Source organism: Panthera tigris, chromosome B2 (genome assembly GCF_018350195.1).
Source record: "Panthera tigris isolate Pti1 chromosome B2, P.tigris_Pti1_mat1.1, whole genome shotgun sequence".
Classification (NCBI taxonomy): Eukaryota; Metazoa; Chordata; class Mammalia; order Carnivora; family Felidae; genus Panthera; species Panthera tigris.
The window spans coordinates 76,471,233-76,495,003 of NC_056664.1; the positions used below are offsets into that span (position 1 = coordinate 76,471,233).

Consider the following 23,771-nt stretch of genomic DNA (forward strand, 5'->3'; position numbering starts at 1 on the left):
CCAGTTATCCTCATGCAAGAGAAATGGGATTCAAATACCAGCAAGCTTTCTGCCTTTCTGTTAACCAGCATCAAATCTATTTTTTTCCATCTCCCTTTCACTCTTGTAAGAAGTTGCGATAAGTGATTTTCAGCTTCAAATATAAGTCTAAAAGGAGAGAACCTTCTTTTCCTGAATCCAACCCTACTTTTTTCCCCATTTCATTTTCAACAAACCTACAATAAGGTTGAAAAAAAATAAGTGGACTGATTAGGGTGCACATATAGAAGCAACTATAAAACTACAGTAAAAAGTCAAGTCTTCATGTAACCCATACCCCATAGAAGGATGAGATATTTATTATACAGGCAAAACCCAATCTGTCAAAGTCACAAATCTACTAATCAGTATTGATTTACAAACCGAAGTTCAAAAATATTCAAGTTATCAGGGAAAGTGAATTATTTATATTACACAGTTAAAACTAACTCAAAATTTCATGTTAGCAATAATGGTAGCAGCAGTTACAATTTGATTAATCCCCCACACCTGGCCTCAAAATCTGTTTTGAGTAAGTGCAAGTGGAGCTATAAACACTAAAGAATCAACATAAATTTCTATACAATTTATAGGCCAGCCTTATGGCCAAAGTGAAACCATTCCTCTCCCATTTTGAAAGTAAGCTTTATACCCCATGTGGGGCTTGAACTCACAACCCTGAGATCTAGTTGCATGCTCCATTGACTGAGCCAGCCAGGCACCTCTCCTCTTCCATTCTTGCATTAAAGGTACATCAGGTACAAGACAAGAAAGCATACAGTAAGTCAGAAAATCAATTCCTCCCTGTCCCTTTCTCCATCTCCAGATACTCAAAATCTAACATGAAATTTAAATGTCCTTCCTCCAGTTCAGAACGGCTTTGTACTTCCTACCTCACTGATTCAATTCGTGCTATCAAAGTCTCTGGTCATCATGATCCCAGGATTATTTATATTCTCTACACTTATGCCAGAGACTTAAAAAAAAAAAAAAAAAAAAGGAACGAGGACAAGGGTGCACAGCTGGCTCTGTCAGTGGAGCATGCAACTCATGATCTCACAGTCATAAGTTCGAGCCCCACAACTGGGCATGGAGCCTACTTACAAAACAAACAAAAAAAGAGATGACAGTTTTTGCCTATTGAAAACAAATTCAATGACTCCCCATCACCACTAGATAAAGTTCAAATACTTGGACATCACATAAGTTTATCCTAAAATTCCTAGTATGTCCCCCTTCTCTCCACAACACTAAAATCTTAGCTACTTACACCTGAGTTCTCAAACAGCTTTTAGACTGCTAAGCCTCCGAATAAAATGCTTTCTCTGAAACTTCCATCATCCAAACTCCAGATGTGAGCTCACTCTGCAATACCTACATCCTAAAAAACAGGTCAACAAAAAACCCTTCTACGCTTAACACAAACCAACAGTTCTAAAAGGAGTGATTTTGCTCCCCAGGGGACATTTGACAATGTCTAGAGACATTTTTGGTTGTCAACTAGGGATGTGGGCTTACTGCTGGTTATTTAGTGGGTACGAAGGCCAGAGATGATACTAAATATCCTACAATTCAGAGGATAGCCCAGTAAAACAGAATTATCAGATCTAAAATATCAACAGTACTGAGGCTGAAAAAGCCTGCCACAACTTTTTCCCCCATGGCATTTATATTAAGACCAAAAACCTCTTAAAACTAGAAATATATAGATTACCTGCAAACAGTAGTGCTATGGCTGAATCCATCATTGTATGGGATTATGAACAAGTAGACTACAATACCTTATAACAAATAAATTAATCTAAGAAACACAAATTACTTTTAAGACACGTGCATTCCCTAGATTTTTATAATCTAGCATCAGAACACAACCTTAATGACAAATCAATGGCTTTCAATTTGATCTAATCTGTAACCCCACGAGTTGACAAAAACTAAGATATCAAAAAAATAGAAAAAAATACATAATATTCAAAGGTGAAAGTAAGAGTTATTTTGAAGATGACAGAACTTGGCATAGTTTTCCTTCTGTGTTTTTCATTTTCCAAAAGTTCTAAGAGCTAGACCTGTTTACTATAAGGAAACATCTAAATCTAAGTTTTAAAAAACTTAGAAAAAGTTGTGGGGCACCTGGGTGGCTCAGTTGGTTACACATCTGACTCGATTTCAGCTCAGGTCATGATCTTACAGTTATGAGATCTGCACTTGGGTGTGTGTAGCTTGCTTAAGATTCTCTCTTCCTCTGCCCCTCCCCTGCTTGCACGCATTGTCTCCCTCTCTCAAAAAATAAAAATAAATAAATAAAATAAAATTAAAAAAAAATTCTTAGTTGTAACACATCCATCAACATTTAACAATTCTGCTTCAAAGTAGTAATGACTGTTTCTGTTATTATTTACAGAAGAAAAGCTTCTTCACTTCTAATTCATCATCACTTGCCCTGCTAATAAGGTTTACCAATCCTGGATAGGTAGAAGGTAATTTAGGATGACTGTGGTCTCTAAACAGTATAAGTGACATGAAGAGTTACTGGGACTTCTAAACTAAACTATAATGCTTCATCCACATTTTTTTTAATTAAAAAAAAAAAACAAAAAACAATTAGAGCTAACACACAGAGAGTAAACCGGCTCTTCAATTAAAATAAATCATTAAAGGGGCAAAGGAGACCCTCTGGGCATATTGTCCAAAAAAGCAAAAGTACCCAGAGGGGCGCATGGCTGGCTCAGTAAGGCACAGCATCCAACTCTTGATCTCAGGGTCGGGGGCTTACGCCCACATCTGGTGTAGAGACTACTTAAGAGAGGGGGGAAAAAAGTACATAGTACCCAGAAATAAGCATTTCTTGAAGCAGTGCCCTATTAAACATGCATTTTTATGTGCATCTGAATTATTTAACGGTTCTCACTCTTTAATAATTTTAAGACCAATCTATCACCATAAATTCACAAAAGTTGCACCCCAGCAGGTGGGTAACAGTGAGATGAGTGGCAGAAGGGCATGATGAAACTGTTCTGAACCTTAACACAGATTCTAATGTAATGCTGATAAATCGTAACTCTCAACAGGTAATACATCAGGACACTATCACAGTATCAAAATTAACAACAACAAAAAAAACGTGATGCCTTCCAACAAGGAAGTTGGGCGGTGATGTTAAGATATTTAAAAAATCTAGCTTTCAGGGACACTTGGGTGGCTCAGTTGGTTAAGTGTCCGAATTGGGCTCAGGTCATGATCTCACAGTTCGTGAGTTCGAGCCCCAAATCGGGCTGTCAGCCAAGATCAGCCAAGATCTGATGTCAGTCAGATCCTCTGTCTCCCTCTCTGCCCCTCCCCAGCTCTGGCACGTGCTCCGTCTCTCTCAAAAATAAACATTAAGGTCGCTGGAGTGGCTCAGTTAGTTGGTTAAGCGTCCCAACTCTTGGGTTTAGGCTCAGGTCAGGATTTCACTGTTTCTAAGTCTGGGCCCTCCAACAGGCTGTGTGCTGACAGCATGGAGCCTGCTTGGGATTCTCTGTCTCCCTCTCTCTGCCTCTCCCCTGCTTGCTCTCTCTCTCAAAATAAATAAACTTTAAAATATATAAATAAGATAAACATTTTTAAAGAATCTTTCAGATTCAGTATCATAGTGAGGTGACCAAATAAAACAAAGATGAACTTTGAACATTAATCAATACAGTTTCACTCTTTCAGAACACCAAAACTGGAGTTGTACAGTACAGAACATTCCCACCATCTAGGCTTAAAATCTCAAGTCACTTTTTCCTGCCGTCGTAGCCAGTCACCAAATGCCCCCAAATTTAGCAATCTCAGATTTGGAATCTAACTCAGAAGTGGTTTTTCAGTCCTAACTCTTCCCACAGCAGCAAAGCCACTACCTCCTCAGCCTACTTTATTCTTAAACATTTCTTAAGTAGAAAATACTGAAGCCAAAATCTACTTCCCTAAAAATTCTACAATAACTATAGATTTTCTTCCCCAGATGACAGCACTTCATATACTCCACACAATGCTCAGCATTTAGCTGTTCTCTAAACCTGGCTAATCATCCCTTCTCTGATACTGGCAAACTAATGTGCCTCCCAAGAGTGTCACCAAATAGTGATATCCATAACATAATACTGTAGACACAGACTGAGACTGAGGAATCTAGAATAAATTGGAGACTATTGCTAATCTTCCACTTCTAAACATTTTTCTGTAACACAACAGTCCATGATTACCTGAGCTTATTTGGCAACCACACCACACTGCTTACTTACACTACAGCTTACTTGTGAAATCAGTTGTATATAGGACTTGACGTTTGTCCTGACTCAATTCCATCTTGCTGGTGTTAACTATCTGTTTCAGGCTATCACAATCTTTTAAGATTCTGATTTTTGTCATCCAGGGCATTTATCACTGACTACATGAAGACTCAAGTAACCAGACATGACAGCAGTCCAGCTATGCCCTGATTTATAAATCATTGACAAAAATTAGAATGGAACATATAGCTTACCACCGCCTATTATTTCTCCTTTCAAAATCTCTAACCTCTCTCCTTTCTGTATAGCTGCCACTTTCCTGGTCTTTGTTCTCTTCATCCAAACATTCTTCATTATTCTGTTTTTTATACTATGCTACCCACATCAACACTTGAAAGTTTAATGGCACCATGGAAACTTAGCCCCATAGTCATGACTACTACCTTCTGGCACTGACTTTATGCTATACTAGTTTCATCTCCCATTTCCTTCAACAATACACTGCTTCAACTAGATTACCTATTTCCTTTCACTGTCCTGCTCAAACTTCTTGATCACAAAGCCTTCCAAAATAACCCCAACACAATCTATGCCTTCATCCCTGTTAGCATCTGAAAAAGGCATTTGCATCCCTGTTACCCTCTGAACGATGCATCTGTGTCCTATAAAATCATGAACTCAATCAAACTACCATGTAGGTCCAAAGTCTTCATGTTAAACACACTATTTGCTAAAGTGCTACAAAGTATGTCGTGGACCTATCTTGTCAACTGCATTCATCAAAATGGTTTTATACATGCTACACCAGTGTACACCAACCACTTCAGTGAATAAAACCCATCAGTGCCTATCAAAACCATAACTGTTTTAGTTTTTTTGTTTTACATTTATTTTTGAGAGACAGAGCACAAGTGGGGGAGGGGCAGAGACAGAAGGAGACACAGAATCTGAAGCAGGCTCCAGGCTCTAAGTTGTCAGCACAGAGCCCGACGCGGGGCTCGAACTCATGAACTGTGAGATCATGATCTGAGCCAAAGTGGGACGCTTAACCGACTGAGCCACCCACGCGCCCTAAAACCGTAACTTTTAATATGCAAATAGAGATCAACTATTCCAGTATTTGTAATATAGGCACTATTAGCATTTTCAGCAGGGTATTTATTTCTATTATCTAGGACTGCAATGGACACTAAAATGCCAGTGGCCCTGAGTTCCAATTCCAGCAGCACACCACAGAAATACATATACACACTTGCCTGCCCTTCTTCCCGGTCTTTGGGACAACAAACACTACACATTTGGGTATTTCCAAATATGCCCCTGGGGATGAGGGGGAAAGCATTACCCCCTATAAATGTACATTAATTCAAAGTTGACACTGAATACATAATTACAAACGGAAATCAGAAAACCTTTAAATACTAATATGGGACTATAGCTAATATGGGAAATATAAGTTCTTGGGTCATAAATAATAGATTAGATGACACTAGTCAGCCAGTCAGGTTATTTATCTAGCACCTACTGAATTATTACATAGTGGCACTGTTGTAAATGTCAGGAATACAGGAAAAAAGAGCTTGTATGCTGGAGGAGAGAGATAAGCAAATACTTTACAAAGCCAAGAAATAATTTTAAGTACATCTGAGCATTCTATTTTATTGTGTTCATGATACAGTCACAGAGCAACTGGGTAGTAAGCTGCTCAAAGTCAGGAAAGGCCTTCTAGGAAGACCTGATCTATAAGAAGGCAGTAGCCATGGTAGCTGGGGGAGTGTTCAAAAGCGGAAGAGCAGAAGGTGGCCTTGAGATGGAAATGGTCACAGCTTATGTGGGAGGCAAAGTATGGACAGAGGAGTAATAAAGAAAAAGAAATGTAAGCAGAAACTTGATCAGATAGGGCCTTGTTTGGAAGCCATTATTAGAGTTTTCAGCATGGGAATGTTGTGATCTAACCTATGCTGTTGAATGGTAAAACTGTAAAGGGGCAATGGAAAGCAGTGACTAGCTAGAAGCACTCTTTGAATGGTACTTTAGACTAATGTGGTAGCAATGTAGATAGATTCCAAAAATATTCTGGCAGCAGAAACAGAACTTATTTCCTGTGCTCCTTTTTAACACTACCTAAGTAACTACATAATTAAAGAATTAGGCTACCTGATGACATAATTTATATTGCTGGCTTTAAACTGTTAGGTCTGGTCAACGATAAGAACTCAAGCTAAACAAACCTGGTATCAAACTAAAGCTATATGGCCTCCTATAAGTCACCCAGGCTATTTACTCTTCTGCAGAATGAAGATAATTCCAGTTGCTTTAAAAAATAGGTAGTATTTAAAGGTAATAATGTAACACCCTAGCACAGCTCCTGTGTCTTAACAAGCACCCAACAGGTAACTATTATTCACCTTTCACGAACTTAGCTCCTGCTTCCCTGGCGAGATTTTCATCATTTGGCAATAAATTTATTGCCCAAAATATGAAGCAAATGTTAGCTGAAAACCATTTAAAAAGTCTACAGGTGCTTAACTTAATGCCTCTTTTTCAGCTGTTATTATCAATTAACCTATTTTTACAAGTAATTCGATGCAAATTTAAAATCCACAAAATTTTTTTAAAGTAAACTCTACCCCCAAAGTGGGGCTCAAACTCACGACCCTGTGATCAAGAGTCACATGCTCTAGCGACTGAGCCAGCCAGGCACCCCAGAATCCACAATAGTTTTTAATCTGGGGGACAGGAAGGGGAGGGATTATTCCTGGATCATACTAAAAATAAGGCCAAATACATAATCTTTTTTTTAAAGTAAGTTCTACACCCAACATGGGGCCTGAACTCATGACCCAGAGATGAAGAGTCACATACTCTACCAACTGAGCCAGCCAGACTATCTTGATCTATAGGTACTCAAGACACTCAAAGGACAGGAAAGCAAAAAGAAATGGTGCTTCCTGCTTCCATCTTGTCTGATCTATAAATAATCCCAAATAGACATTTTTTTAAAACTTATTATCTACAACTAGAATGACCATTCTATTAATCTTCTATAAAAATTCACCTTGGATATTGGTGTAATTCAAGTAGACTCTCATGACATGACACAAGAAGGGTCAGTTTTCAAAATATGCTCCCTTAAAGAACACATTTAGAAGAGTACTCATTTGCACAATACTAAGTAGCAAAAGACGTCCTAGTTAACTTGATTTATTTCTCTAGAATATTTCATTTCCTCAAAAGTCTAGTCCTCCCTTTTTACTGTTACATTACGGCAAACCTCCCAATTCTGTTATCAACATAATCCTACCACAGTAAAACACCCTTTAAAAAAAAGCAACGATGTGGGGCACTTGGGTGGCTCAGTCGGTTAAGTGTCCAACTTCGGTTCAGGTTACGATCTCGCAGTTCCAGAGTTCGAGCCCCACATCAGGGTCTGTGCGGACAGCTCAGAGCCTGGAGCCTGCTTCAGATTCTGTCTCCCTCCCTCTCTGCCCCTCCCCAGCTTACACTGTTGTCTCTCTCACTCTCAAAAATATTAAAAAATTTAAAAATAAAATAAAAAATTTTTAAAAAAGCAACGATGATATATCCATTTCACCCTAGTGGATATAGTGATAAAACCATTACAAAATGCAAAACTTCCTAATTTATCAGACAGGAAAAAATAAACATGTTCCCAGATAAGGACTCCAATCACAAAACCAGAAAAAATGTAAAAAAGAACAAGAATTATTATTAGTTCCCGGATAAATTAAAATGGCTGGCTAGCTACCTATGGAACTTTCTGAATTATAACTGAAAACTTAACTATATTAATGAGACTACATCCTAAGCCCACAGCAATGCAATTTTGGACTGTATTATTTGTTAAGCCAAGGCAACTGCCCAAACTGAAACATTATTTCATAATGACTATTTACTGGCACTCAAAATCGTCATGTTACAACAGGATTATAGATCATCTTCCTCTAATGAAGTATTTTTTATGGATTTTGGACATTGTCTACAAATACTGCAGTGAGGACCTGCCATAAATAGTGCATTTTGGTAGCAAGAATTAAGTGGCCTACAAATGTTGGTTTAATGATTCCTTTTAAAAATGTTAATACACAAATCACCACTTATACATTAAGTAACCACCCTTGTTAAACAGAATAAAAGCTTTATGTAATACCTAATATATAAAATGGGTCTGAAATTAATGGTAAATTCTGTACTAGCTTGCCGCAGTAAGATAGTTTGCTGCCTTCTCATTCACATTTCCGTATTAAAATTTACTGCTACTCTATTGCTACCTGGCAAAAATGTTCTATTTGTTTATAGATTAAACCAGATGATTTCTAAAGTTATCTTTCCAGAACTCTAAAAAGTCCTTAATTTTACATGAACTGCTCAAAACTAAAATTTTGACAGCCCAAAGGTTACAAGTGAATGGTTCCCTATAGAACTATAGCTGCTCTGAAATAGGAAGCATTCTTTAAATGAGGGAAAAATCACCCATGATTTAAAAGTACCTAAACTCCCAAATTCTTTTTTAGAGACACCACCTATAATCTTTCAAGCAGCACTATTCTAATGTTAAGTTTTTATCATAGTCAATTACACACACCAAATGAGAAATTCAATCACCATGGAAAGCAAAACAAAGTATAGTTGGCTTTTCCCCTTAAGGTATGCCTTAAAATGTAGACCATCTGATGGTGAGGAAAAGAAAAATTCAGGAAAAATCAGTCCAAGAATTTTAAGATTGTTTAGTATCCCCTACAAAATATGTAAGCCAATAAAGCAAATTTAACAAATACCTGCCATAGCGGACAATTTTACAAAAGTTCCTCCCCAGTTTACTTTTTGATACATTTCTTGGGTTGAAATTAACCCTTGACCTCTTCAATTACAAAATGTAGAATCCATGTGAGCCACAAAATTTAATAAAACTAGTTTCAAGAAGAGCTAAGCCATAATTTGATTAAAGCTCTTTTTTTAAAGTTGGCAACGTAACTAGGTCTTCACACCTTACATCTGGTACTTTAAATCAAATATTGCCACTCAGCATGAAATCTTTTATTTCATGAACTAGAAGTTTGTCATCACAATGTCTTTGTGATATATTTTATGGAAAAAGGAATGGCCCAGGTACAGCCACAAAATAAGGAAGCCCTACCTATTACAGTCACTTTCTTAAATCTTTTAACATTCCTATTAAAGAGTAAAAAAATCACTAAGCTAGATGTTTCAAAGAACTTGAGTAACTCAGAATTCTGACACTGTGCCTTATATATAGATCCTCAGTCCAGTCAACTACACATATAAAGAATACTGCTACAATGACTACAACAAAGAATGTAAAAGTGCCTAATCAGCACTTCAAAAAACATTTGGTTAACTCTCAGGCAAAATAAGAAAAAACTTGACTTTAATTAAAGACAGTGAATGTGAAGACTGGAAGAAAAAAACTTACCAGTTTAACAGCCTCCTGAGCGGCTTCTTTTGTACAAAAAGTGACAAACGCATAACCTCTATTGAGACCAGTGAGTGGATCCATCATTAGACGAAGATCCCATATCGGTCCAGCTTTCTCAAATAATGGAACAAGTTCATCCTCAAACAGATCTCTTGGGATCTTCCCCACAAATATCTGTAAATTAAACATGAAGTAAAAAACCATGGAGAGTTTCTTTAGGAAACCAGATACCTGCGCATTTACTACAAAAGGTACAAGTTTTTAGTTTCTTTACCTCAGTGCCAACAGAAGGCTGCTGACCTGAATAAACGGAATCTGGAGGCGGTCCCCCATACTTCCTCTGTCCAGTGGTCACATCAAGTGTGTAGCCTGTTCTTTCCAATAGTGCCTTGAAAAGTTCAAATGTCATTAATACATTTAATTCACAAGACCACACCCATGCATTTCACAGTTAAAAATCAATCTTGTTCAAAGCATTCCATTTACCTTGGCAACAATCCCTACAGTTTTCTGGTATGTTATAGAATTTCTCCTTTAATGTACCCTTGTAGTAGCTCTAATTTTTAATGAAAATTTCAGGGCTCTACTCAAATTATTTCTGGTTTCCAACTAACTAGTGTTTAGCAAACAAACAACTAATATTGATTCATTAACATCTTTCAAGCCAGGGTCTGTACCTGTTCTGCTAATTTCTCCTAACTGTACCTAATTTGCTTGAGTTTAATTCTCTCCCAAAGGAGGAACTGGGTAAAGCTCCTTAATAAACTCCCTGTATCCCACACTTCTAATACACACTGCCAGCAATTCTGGGCACCAACCTTTGTAAAAATTACATTCCCCAAGAATGCCCCTTAACTTAGGAGTTACAGGAAATATAACAACTTAATTCATCTGACATTCAAGCACCATGCTTCCCCAGATGGCATGGTTCATTCATAACAAATGAGAGCCAAAATGACTTTGAAAACTTTATGTAATTGCAACAATGTGAAATAACTTCTAGGTCTTATCTCCCCTAGAAGTGAACTGTTAAAATTTAAACAGTTCCTATTTACTAATCAGTGGTAGTTTCTCCTATCCCTTGGTATAAGGCAAAAGTACTAGAAAGTTGTCTACAATTAGCCTAAACAAACAAAAAAACCCAAGAATTATTCTCCTCTGCCATCTCAACCAAAGTACAAAACCTGCTTTCTAAATAATAAAATCTAGTAATTGGCTAATAAATTCTGAAAAGAACAAAAACAAGCTAACACCAAGCACAATGACAAATTTTATCAAAATGCTGTCAAATGACCTGGGGTCACCTCAGTCTCTAGAAACGAAAATGACTAGACAGATTTCAAACACTTTCTACCCAGAAAACAATAAATATCTGTGAAAAAATACTATGATAAAAAAACTCCTCTATTACTAAACTCTAACAAAAAGGCCCACAAAGTGCTACATTATTTTTAAGCAGTCTTTTTCTATCATACCCCAATGTTTATTTACGGATGCAACATTGGGCAACAAAAATAAACTGAAATCTATTACTAGAACATAAACTAAACCACTAAATGTCTCATCTTCCCTTTTTCCCATATGTAATCCCTGCACTTTTCACCTTCATCTTTATATGACTTAAATACTTTTTATATCAATCCCTAAAAATTAGAAAAAAACTTATTCCTCAAACATCCTATAAAATTGTCACTATGTCTTCTTGCTGCAATTTAAGAGACACTAAAGCTTCAAGCCACTCCCTCCCAGACAGAAAAGTCAAAATAAACTTTACATTTTTTTTTTTACAGGAAGATTTTTTTTTTTCAACGTTTTTTATTTATTTTGGGGACAGAGAGAGACAGAGCATGAACGGGGGAGGGGCAGAGAGAGAGGGAGACACAGATTCGGAAACAGGCTGCAGGCTCTGAGCCATCAGCCCAGAGCCTGACTCGGGGCTTGAAGTCACGGACCGCGAGATCGTGACCTGGCTGAAGTCGGACGCTTAACCGACTGCGCCACCCAGGCGCCCCTAAACTTTACATTTTTAATAAAAATTTAATAACCCTAACTCCCAAAATGTAAATTTAATCACAACTGATATAGTAAAGACATCTACACTCCATTTCTATGGAAAAAACTGGATTTATGGTTTAAACACAATTCACTCACAGCCTGACCTGTAAAAGCCTCAAATATATGAATGATATTAACAGTTAACTCCTTATTCCAAGCTTCCCTCCTTCCATACCATTAAAACATCACTTAACACTCATAATTAACTTTCTTAAACCATAACTCTTGGTTCAAAGAGCATCAGCACACTGTAATAAGAGCACCAGATTAAAACTAGCATGATCACATTTTCTATAAACTGAAACCTCAACACAACTAAAAACCAAAACAAAGATCACAACCTAGTTGCATTTGAGGCCATTTATTGCTCTACATGACCTTAAAAAAATAACTTCCACTCCCAACCTCAGTTTCTTCACTTGCATTTCCACACTCCTCAATTTTACTGATAAAAAGCTGCCTTTAGAAATGAACAAATCAGCCTTAAAATCAATAGTAATAGAAAAGAAGGTAGTGTTAAAAATTCTAAATCCATTTAACTTGGGAGTCTGTGAATTCTAAGATAAGTCAACTGTTAAATGTACACTCCTCACCAAGTATGGGATGAACGGATTCCCTCCCATTTTTGTTCTACTGTCACTAATCTGGACTTCCAGCTTTTCAAAAAATGTTTAGAAATATGGTAGATGGTATTAAGGTCTTTGCTTTAGAATACCAAGAAACACTGATTTAATGCATAACTTAATAACAAGAAAAACTTAAAAGTGAGTTGTTCTAAAAACAGAAATAACTAAAGGCAGGAAACTTTTCAAAAGGCAGTAATTAGAAAAGATTAACAAATTATCTCAGGTTATTAACTCTCAACATCTTAAAGATGCACACCCACATTTCACATCCAAAGAATATTTACACCAAAGCTAAAAAAAAAAGTCCTTGAAAGAACTTAAATACGACGGGGGGGGGGGGGGGGGGAGGGATTAAAAAGAAAAGTTTTTAAAGACATACCTTAATTTTTGCCTCATCTGGTCCTTTGCTAGAATCTGCTACTTTGGTCCCTTGTTTTTCTCTCTGCCTATAAGTCTTCATGACTCCACATAAAAAGGCACTTTTGTTCTATAAAAAAATTTTCCAATCACATTTAACAATGGTCTTATCTGTATCTAATCCAATAAAACAAACCATATCAAAACTACTCATGTTTTTTCTAGTTACACTGACATCAACATTACCTGAACATGAGAGAGATCACTGTCTTTAAACTGCTGAAGAACTGCCAATGCGCCGTCTTCATTGAATTCTTTTAAAGCCTCGATAGCTCTTTCATCTAAGTCACTATGTGCAACCAGCCCTGGAGAAGAGAAAACTGAATTAGTTGTCAACTTTTAATATTTTTAGAAACTTTTTTTAAGAAACCATATTTGCCAATACAGGTACATGCTTGCCAAGTAAGAATTCTTCCATTTCCCTTACCTATATGAGAAACACACATGCTTTAATCATTCTGAACTAAATAAAACCTCTCAACCACACTTACAATGAATCGACTTCTTTTACATCTTCTTCTAAGTCACATAGTTCTAAACGCTAAGTATTTCTACAGTAAATATGTAAATCCTAAAATCAACCAACAAAGTACCAAGCATGACAACTGAACCTCTACACGATTTCAAATACCACTAGGAAAAAAGCAACAGCCACACCAAGACAGACAAGTCTATAGTTACCAGTTATTTAACAAGAATCCTACTATAAAAATACCCCAAAAAGTCACATGGCCTGCTCCCAACATTTAGCAGCTGTTGCTACCATCATATACTTATCCATCTGGCCAGCCAGCCTTTACCTCCTAACCCTTCCTTCTTCCCTCCCTCTCTACACCTTAACCTCTAGTTCACAACTATCACAACAAGGCAAAACTCTAGTTCCCACACTTATTGGAAACCACAAAAAGTTGCTATTTTAGCTCAAAGCCAGAAATCCAATAGAAAAATTTCATAATATAATTTTGCAAGTGTTAGTTCTTACCTGCAACGTAAATTTCATCTAGTTTTTCAGCAACTTTCTGTGGTAAACCAGCATCAAGCAATGTCTGAAAATTTTCTGAATGGATAACTGCAGAAGTAGTATCCATGGGCTCTTCAGTACCATTTCCATTAACATGTTCTGTAGCCATGTTTCCAGAGATCTGTTCAAACGCAATAAGCAAAATTAAACTAGGATCTTCAAAAAGGGTAGAGGAAATATAAGAGCCCCAATCTTTACTTTCTCTACCAATTTCTACACCAGCCAGCCTGCGCCTCCCTTTAAAGAAGCCTTACAGTCACTATCGCCTGACAAGCCAGATTTGGAGCGCGGGGCAGAGGAGGACAGATTCACTATGTTTTTCCTTAGCACCACCCCTGACTCACCTGCTAACACTCCCTAGGAAAAACCATATTACAAATGGAGCCCAATCAGCACGAGGACAAGCCAGCGTGCCACATGCAGCTGTGGCAGTACAGAGAATGAGGTGTGTGGAGAAAGCAAAGCTGGGCTTTTCTCTCTCAAAGGTAAACCCCCAAAGTGCGCGCTTTTCCCGCCTGCCGCTTATAGATCTGTAACAACAGCCAGCGAAGAACAAAGCGCTCACACAAGCTACCTTCCTACCACCCAATTTCTCCACCCTTCACCCCCGCACCCAAAGCCCGCCCCCAACTCCGCACCCAAAGCGGCAGCCTCACCGCTGCGGCCACCAGGAGCCCATTAGAAACACGTGCTCTGCGCCTTCAAATGTCCTACAACTTCCTCCAACGGAAACCCACCGAGTCCCAGGCCAAGACGACCATCACCGACTCCCAACGTCAACCTGAAGCCAAGATCGGAGCCCCCAGAAAGCAGCAGCAGCACAACCTCGCCCCTCCACACCGAGGCCGCGGCGGCGCCAGGCCACAGGCTCTCCCCGCCCCCCCCAGCGCCGCCGTCTCCGCCGTGACACATGGCTCTCTCCGCCCCGGGCGCCGGCGACCCCCGGCCGCCCGCCCGCACCGCCGAGACCTGAGCCGCGGCGCATGGTGCAAGCCCCCACCCCTCTCCCGTCCGTGCAGTGACTGCGGCGCCGGAGCCAGCTGTCCCACCCCCAGACAGAGGCCAGTAACCCGGCAGAGTGAGGGCGTTCCGCGAACTGCCTAACGCCCGCCGGACCGCGAGCACCACCCAAGCTCGCCGCGCGGCTGCGGGACGGGACCAGCTCCTCTCCGCCCACTCCCGCGCCGCGGTGACGGCCACGACAGCACCAACTCCGCCGCCGCTCGCGGTCCGCGCGGGCCATGGGGCCGCCTCCTCCCTGGAGCGCCGCAGACAAAGCCCGAACGGCGGCAGCACATGGAGAATAGAAGGAAGTGGCGGCGCGGGCTGCGGCCTACTCTCAAGCAGCCCCAGTCAACGTGCTCCTCTCCCCCTTGGAATCCATTTTCCAGAAAAGCCGGGTTCTCCCCACACCTCCCTCGCCCAGCTCACTCCACAATGTCACGGTGCTCCCCTCCCAGACCCGGGTCCTGGCGGTCGTTACCTCCCCGTTGGGCTGCGGCGGAAGAATCCTGTCCGAGGAGATCGGGTTGCGGGAAACGCGTGCTCGCTGCTCCCTGTGTCCGGCGCGAGTGGAGCTGTTGTAAAATGGCGGCCGAAGCTCACGCCGCTGGCAGCAAACCCGATCCAGTTCCACTCGCCTCCGAGCGCGCTCCCGGTGCGCGCGCGCGCGCCCGCGTGACCCCCCCCCCCTTTCCCTCCCCTCCCTCGCGCGTCCGCTTCTCTCACTCCCTCTGCCCCTGCCCTCCTCCAGCTCCTCCTTCTCCCTCTACCACCACCGCCACCGCCACCACCACCACCACCAGCAGCAGCCTCCGTCCGCCTCCTTCTCTCGGTCTTTCTTCTTCCCCTCCCTGCTCCTTTGCCCCACCACTCCCAGTCCCGTCCGCGGCCCCTCAGGCACGAGTGACCGCCTTTCCCCTCCTCGCTCGAACGCTCGCTCACACCCTCCCTCGCTCGCTCTCTCGACTCCGTCCCCCAGTCCCAGCCGAGTCGGCTCCTCTCTTTCTCTCTCCCGCGCTGACGTGACGACGTAGCCTACGCCTCGGGACGCGCGCCCGCGGGCTCCGCCCCCACGCCCCGCCACCTCCCTTGCTCCTCACCTCCCGGGGGAGGGGGACGCAAGACCCCGCCCTTCCGCTCCGGCGGCGACGGAGGGGACGAGAGTGAATGAAAGACCCGCCCCTTCCCTTCCCGACACTCCCCCTCCCGCTCTCCTCCAGGCGGGGCGGGCCGGCTCAGCGTGTCCCACTCGTTCTCCTTTGTCAGGAGACAGGCATCTCCCCACCCCGCCCCACCCCACCCCCACCGCAGCACCACGCGCACGCCACCCCCACCGAGCTCCTGCCCGTCCCAACCCCCGCCCCGTCCCGGGCCCGCGAGGCACGGGGCTAGGGGCGCGGAACGCTACCGCAGCATCCTGAGAACACCCACCGATCCGTGCGCGCCCGGCCCCCGCCCCCGGCGCCGCGGCCGCGTAGCCGTTCGCGGCGGTGTCCACGCCGCCGCCGCCCGGCGCTCTTCTCGCTCGGGAAGCTGCAGGCGCACGTGTCCCCCGGGGCGGGGCGAGGCAGACAATGGGGCGGCGGGGGGAGGGGAGTGGCGCCGAGACCCGCAGACCTCTGGTTAACCTAGCCGGTGGGACTCGAGTACGGGAGTCGCTACGGGGAGAGCGGTTCTCCCTGGCCGGACAATGGGACCTCCCGGGGCCCCGCGCCCGCGCAGCTTCACTTTCGCGAAAACCTTGGGCGGAGGGAGGGGTTCCCGTGGCTCGGACGAGGAAACCCTGGCTGCTTTTAGGAGGAATGGGGCTCGTTCCAGAGGACCCAGAAGCGACTCCGGCCGTGGGATGATACGAAGGCCAGATTTGGAAGCGAAACCGCCCGGTGGTGAAGAGTTGTGCAATAGTCTGTTTCAGTCCCTGGCCTTTTAAGCAGTTAAGGGCTTCCTCATAGCACAGTTTGAGCAACTTGAAGTAGCACAAAGCTGTGTGGTTAGGGCAACTGTGAGGAACATATCTGTGTTTCTTTTTAAAAATCTTAGCAACTAAATGTTACGTGAAGTGACATTTCCTTTGTAGCCGTTTACTAGTACAAGAAAGACAAGACAAAGACGTTAGAATTTCAGTCGCGGTATGGATACTAACTTTATCCAATTCAACTGTAATCTAATAGTGTCCTTTTTATTGAAAAGCTTTTTAAGAGCTCACTGGTTCCCGAAATAAGCTCTATGCTGTGACAACAAATCAGTGGTTCGAGGAAAAGTTAGATGAATACTCTTCAAAGTGATTAAGCACATAAAATGCTAGATTATTTTCCATAGGTAGCTGGAAATATGAAATATTTGTCCAAAGTACTATCTAGCCTATCTGTTCAGCAAGGATCTGACATCTCCGCTACCTAAAAATCCCTTACTATTAAACATATATCTGCTATGGTATGCAGCTAATTCAGCAACAAGGATTTTAGCTCCTAATCCAAAGGTAGATAATCTTATAAATGAAAAACAACCCACATATTTACTACAAAAATAAAAAATGAGTAATCTTAGGAATTAAAGAATGAAAATAATGCATCTGAACCATCCAACGCTTTTTTTAGACCTTCCTGGTGATGGACATTCCTTAAATAAAAAATAAAAAAAAAAAGAAGCCTTTACCTAGGCAATGTGCTCTACCAAATAACCAAGACTCCCAAATTAAAATCTCTAGCTCTTCTCTGACCTCTGATTCCTTTGTCTAACCACCCCTGGACCTTTATGTGGGTTTTCAGGCCCTCCAAAACAACATTTCAAAACTGAGCACATGTTCTCCCCCCAGCCACCCACCCAATCTTCTATCTCCAGAGTTCCCATCTTCATGAACATCGATCATTTGCATCCAGCAGCATTAGCTGGAAACTAAAGAGAAATCCAAGACACCACTTTCTCCCTCTCAAAATCTTGTCAGTTAACCAAAATCTTGTCAGTTTTGTGTTCTAATGTATCTTCACTTCTCTATATATTGCAGCCAGAGGACAAGTCACCATCAACTACCACCTGGACTAATGATCTATAGCTTGTTGATCGTTCATCCACTTTGCAGCTTTCCTAATCCATTCAAAGCCCAAGTGTCTTCCCCCACCCTCACTTCTCTTTTCATTGCAAATAAGACCCTGTGGAGCATCTGCTTAAAACCCTTCATTAGTTTCCCATTACACTTAGAACAAAAGCAAAAATCTTTAACTAGATCAACAAAGCCCTCCATGATCTGTTCAACCTGTCTCCTCAGCCACATTTCAGCCACTCTTCCAGCTTTGGCTGGCCTTCTTTCGATTCTGACACTTTTCAGGTTTGTACACACTGAGGACCTACACAGAGATGTGACTGATCCCCTAACCAGGCCTGAGAAAAAAGCAATCAGCCATGCTCTCCATTTGACACCTTTTTCAGTGAAGCAATAGTGTAATTTTCTTCCTGATCTACAGAACTTATTCCAGGCTTGACTCCAAGAATTACTACTACTGAAACATAGGAATCCCTAATAATACTAAATAACACAATAAAACAAAGCAAAACAAACGACAAAAAAAAACCTACTAGATTGATTTGGTATAGTAGATACATGGGGCTAGATTAAAATGTATATGAAAGATCCGCCACAAGAAAGTGGTCAATAAGTATGTCTCCCTAATTGCTGAATCTTCTCTAGTACTTAGCACAGAATGTTTACTAAATATTTGCTGAATAAAACCAAAGAACAATAAAAGCTGAGACCCAAACAACCTTGATTCCAATATCAGATCTGCTACTCATGGAGAGTGAGGTTGAATAAATCATTTTACTTCTCAGAATTTCTATTTCCCCATCCATTAAAGAAGTTCATTGAGGGGCACCTGGGTGGCATCAGTTAAGCATCTGACTCTTGGTTTAGGCTCAGACCATGATCTCATAAGTTTGTGAGATCCAGCCCCATGTCAGGCTCTGAACTGACAGCACAGAGCCTGCTTGGGATTCTCTGTCTCCCCGTCTCTCTGATCCTCCCCATCTCATGCATGCTTCCTCTCTCTCTCTCTCTCTCTCTCTCAAAATAAATAAAACATTTAAAAAAATTAAAAGAAGTTCATTGAAACAGATACTTTTTAAGATCTAGCTCAAACATTTTATAATGTATAAAAAAAAATCTCCAGGGCACCTGGGTGGCTCAGTCAGTTGAGTGTCTGACTTAGGCTCAGTTCATGATCTCACAGTTGGTTCGTGAGTTCGAGCCCCACATTGGGCTCTGTGCTGACAGTTCACAGCCTGGAAACTGCTTCAGATTCTGTGTCTCAGTCTCTGCCCCACCCCACTCATGCTCTGTCTCTCTCAAAAATAAACATTAAAAATTTTTTTTTTTAATTCTCAAACTCTTTCTCTGACTTCTCACTGCTTTAAAAATATTCACATGTCCTATCTGCCATTTAGGATCTTCCCCATTTGAATCCCAACTTCCCTTTATAGCAAAATAGCCTGCTACTCCCCTTATATGGACCCCCTTTCCAAACAAAATAAACAGCAAAGACAACAAAGATTGATAATATCTGATTGGAATATCATCCCTAGTGTAGATGTGGAGAACTCAACACATTCACTGTTAGTGAGAAGACAAATTGATATAACTTATAGAAAGTAATTTGTCTATAATGCTTATTGCACTATTGTTTTTAATCCTGTACATAAGTGTGTGTGTGTGTGTGTGTGTGTGTGTGTGTGTGTGTGTGTATTATTATATATATAACCTAAACATCCAGTAATAGGGGACTGACAGAATAAATTGTAGTGCATTCACATAGTGCATTATTCTGGAGCCACTGAAAATAATGAAATAGCTATGGATGTCCAAACATGTAAAGATATTCAGGTTACATTCTTAAATTAAAAAAAAAAAAAGTCAGGGCGCCTGGGTGGCTCAGTCAGTGAAGCATCTGACTTCCACTCTCCTAGTGATCTCCCTAGTTCGTGAGTTTGAGCGCCACATCAGGCTCTGCGCTGATGGTGTGAGCCTGCTTGGGATTCTCTCTCTCCTCTCTCTGCCCCTTCCCCACTTGCATACTCTCTCTCTCTCTCTCTTTCAAAATAAATAAACTTAAAAAAAGTCACCTGTAGAATAATGTAGAGTGTGACATTTATTCATTTAATTGAGCACCTTCTGTGTACTAAGCTCCATTGTATGCACGAGGCTTACAATGATGTATGTCAAGATATAGTCATAGGTGATCCCTGACTCATGAAGCTTGCAGGTCTGTATGTATGTGTATAACCAGGTAAGCATGGCTATAAAGATTTTTGTTTCTATAGAAAATAATTACAATTAGAGATAAGGATGGGGTGGAGGGAGACCATCACTTTTTACTTCATACACTTTGGTTATACTTTTCACGATAAATATGTATTTTTACTTATTTTTAATTTTTTTAACGTTTACTTTTTGAGAGAGAGAGAGACAGACAGAGCATGAGCAGGTGAGGGGCAGGGAAAGAGAGGCAGACACAGAATCCAAAGCAGGCTCCAGGCTCTGAGCTGTCAGCACAGAGACTGACACAGGGTTTGAACTCGTGAATTGTGAAATTATGACCTGAGCTGAAGTTGGACGCTTAACTGACTGAGCCACCCAGATGCCCCAAATATGTGCTTTTAAAGAGTTAATCATTGTGCTTGCTTCAGCAGCACATATATTAAACTGGAAAGATGCAGGGAAGATTAGCACGGCCCCAGCACAAGGATGACCTGCAAATGTGTGAAGCTTCCATATTTAAAAAAAATTTTTAATTAAAAAAATTAAAAATTAAAAAATTATTTATGTGCCTCATGAGTGTCTTTTTACCCATGAAGTAGTGAAAGGGTTAATTTCACTACAGTTAATGAAATGCAGGCATATAGGCATGCCTGTTTGAATTTTTTGTCATCCAAAATTCTTCCACTTAGTGCCACACTGTTTAGAAAAAATCATATTTTCTTTTTCCTACATTTTCTAAACTTTCTTCAATTGCCATATATTACTGTGCTAATGGAGAGGGGATCCCAGAATTAACATAGTAAAAATCCACAATACACCATCATTCTTTCCACAGAACCATAAAAACCTAGAACCAAAAGGGACTGGAAGTCATTCAATTCCATCTTCCTAGTAATCAAGAAATTTTTTGGAAAAAAAAGTGGAGTTTTTTTTCCTTAAAATAGATTTTTTCCTTAAAAAGTGGTTTTTTTTCCTTAAAAAATAATTTTTGCCTTAAAAAAAAGAAAGTATTTTGCAACATCCATGACATCTTATCTTTATGGTAATTAAAGAGTAGATGTGATAAAATTAATTCCTGCTTTGCAAAGACACTGCTAAGAGAATGAAAAGAAAATCTACAGACTGGGAGAAAATCTTTGCAAAGCATGTTATTTGTTAAAGGACTAATATCCAAAGTATGCAAAGAACTCTGGAGTGCCTGGCTGGCTCAGTCAGTGGAGCATGTGACTCTTGATCTCAGGGCTGTGAGTTAGAGCCCCAGACTAGGTGTAGAGATTACTTTAAAAAAATTATAAATCTTAAAAACATATGTGAAAAGAATATTTAAAACTCAACAATAAGAAAGCAAAGAACTCTAAAAAAAAAAAAAAAAGAAAAGAAAAGAAAAGAAAGCAAAGAACTCTATTAAAAGATGAACAAAAGTTCTGAATAAATACCTCACCAAAGAAGCTATACAGATGGCAATTAAACATATGAAAAGATGCTCAACACCACATATCATTAGGGAGTTGCAAATTAAAATAGGGAAATACTACCACACACCTATTAGAGCCAAAATCCAAAATACTGACACTAAATGCTGGCAAGGATGTAGAGCAACAGGAACTTTCAATCATTGCTAGTGAGAATGCAAAATGGTATAGCCACTTTGGAAGACAGTTTGGCAGTTTCTTACAAAATTAAACATACTCTTGCCTTATGATTCAGCAGTTGCATTCCTTGGTATTTACTCAAATGAATTGAAAACTTAAGTCCACACCAAAACCAAAAATGTACTGGGTGTTTACAGCAACTTTATTTATAATTGGCAATCTTGAAAGGAACTGAGATGCCCTTCAATAGGTGAATGGATAAACATACTTTGGTATTCATATAATGGAATATTATTCTGTGCTATAAAGAAATAAGCTATGAAGCCATGAAAAGACACAGAGGGATCTTAAATACATTTTGTTAAGTGAAAGAAACCAATCTGAAAGAGCTGCAAACTGTATGATTTCAACTGTATGACATTCCAGAAAATGCAAAGCTATAGAAAAAGGTCAATGGTTGTCAGGAGTTGAGAGGGAGGGAAGGATAGATAAATGGGTAGAACACAGGGAATTTTTAGGGCAGTGAAATGACACTATTATGATACTATAATGGTGGATACATGTCATTATACATTTGTCAAAACTCATAGAATGAACTACCTAAAGAATGAACACTAATGTAAACTGTGGACTTTAGTTAATAATAATGTACCAATATTCACTTGTCAGTTGTAACAAACATACCAACTAACGCACAATGTTAATAATAGGGGACACTGGGGTAGAGGAGGCCTGGGGAAAGGAGTATATGGAAACTATATTTTCTGCTCAGTTTTCTTAAACCTAAAAATGCTCTTTAAAAAATCTATTAATTTAAAAAATGCTAATGTATTTAAAAAATTTTTTTCCGTGTTTATTTATTTTTGAGAGAGATACAGAGTGTTAGCAGGGGAAGGGCAGAGAGAGAGGAAGACATAGAATCTGAAGAAGGCTCCAGGCTCTGAGCTGTCAGCACAGAGCCCGACAAGGGGCTCAGACTTACAAGCTGTGAGATGATGATCTGAGTCGAACTTGGCCACTTACCTGACTGAGCCACCTAGGCGCCCCCCAAATGCTAATGTTTTAAATATATTTGAAATGGTAGACATTCCTTCCATTGCTTTTTAAAAATCTTTAAAAAAATCTTTTTAGGAAGAGAGAGAGTGAGAATAGGGGAGAAGGGGTGAAAGAGAGAAATCGAGAGAGAGAGAGAATCCTAAAAAGGCTCCATGCTTAGCGCCCAACACAGGGCTCAATCTCACGACCTGGGATCATGACCTGAGCTGAAACAAAGAGTTGGACACTCAACTAACTGAGTCACCAAGGTGCCCCTCTTTCTATTGCTTTTAGCTTCCTTTTCTTTTTTTCTTGTTTTTAAATTTGAAGTCCAATCTCAGGGGCACTTGGCTGGCTCAGTTGGAAGAACATGCAACACTTGATCTCAGGGGTGTGAGTTCGAGCCCCACATTGGGTATAGATATTACATAAACAAACAAACAAACTTTAAAGAAAAAAAGAGCCCAGTGTCATTTTGGCTGTTTGCATTTAACTTGTACAATGAAAGGTGACTGATTAAATTATAAGAAGCCACAAACTTTATACAGGTAACTACAAAAAGAACAAGGATTATGTAAACATAAACCATAATGGTTTTATCAAAATATTCCCATTCTATTCTGAATGGACTCCCAGAATACAAGCAATCTTTGGTGGCTCAGATTTTCATGATGAATCATGGCACAAAAGAGGAAAATATAGTAATAATCTTATACTGAACATGTCCATCATGGTATGTCTGAAAGCTCTTTCCAAGGGTAACTTTGCCCAAAGTCCCTGCTAAGGGAGCAGTCTAGGCTGTCAGAGTTTTACTCTGTATTACCACTCATCCTTGCCTTGCCACAGTTTATTAAACCAGCATCAGACACCAGACCATTTCTAGAGAAAAACCAAAGATAGAGTCAGTATCTTGAGGAGGAAGTTAGAGCTGAACTATAGGAGATCATGTCAAACTAAAATTATAAGGAAACAGAAACCATAAATAAGCAGAAGGTAGGAGGAATCCACTTACTACATTCATCATTCCACAAACACATTTTGAGCAC

General features: G+C 40.5%; 1 protein-coding gene and 1 non-coding gene across 7 annotated transcripts in view; one reads left to right on the top strand and one right to left on the bottom strand.

Annotated features, from left to right (window-relative positions):
* Positions 1-15,534, bottom strand: part of LOC102953565 (synaptotagmin binding cytoplasmic RNA interacting protein) — a 30,552-nt gene extending 15,018 nt beyond the window's left edge. The window contains exons 1-6 of one of the 6 annotated variants that reach the window (XM_042986769.1): positions 14,586-14,674; positions 13,810-13,969; positions 13,014-13,132; positions 12,790-12,897; positions 10,004-10,117; positions 9,727-9,903 (exon numbers count right to left, since the gene is read on the bottom strand). In XM_042986769.1, coding sequence (XP_042842703.1) covers positions 9,727-9,903; positions 10,004-10,117; positions 12,790-12,897; positions 13,014-13,132; positions 13,810-13,969; positions 14,586-14,609 — 702 coding nt within the window. In that variant the 5' untranslated portion in view covers positions 14,610-14,674. Of the gene's footprint in view, positions 1-9,726; positions 9,904-10,003; positions 10,118-12,789; positions 12,898-13,013; positions 13,133-13,809; positions 13,970-14,585; positions 14,676-15,331 lie in introns of those variants that run through there. The other 5 variants (XM_042986771.1, XM_042986770.1, XM_007076905.2 and 2 more) reach the window with 5 other exon arrangements.
* Positions 15,535-20,513: 4,979 nt separating this feature from the next.
* On the top strand, positions 20,514-20,619 carry LOC122238908. The gene has a single exon (XR_006218056.1). It is a non-coding gene; the product is annotated as a U6 spliceosomal RNA (small nuclear RNA).
* Positions 20,620-23,771: the final 3,152 nt, after the last annotated feature.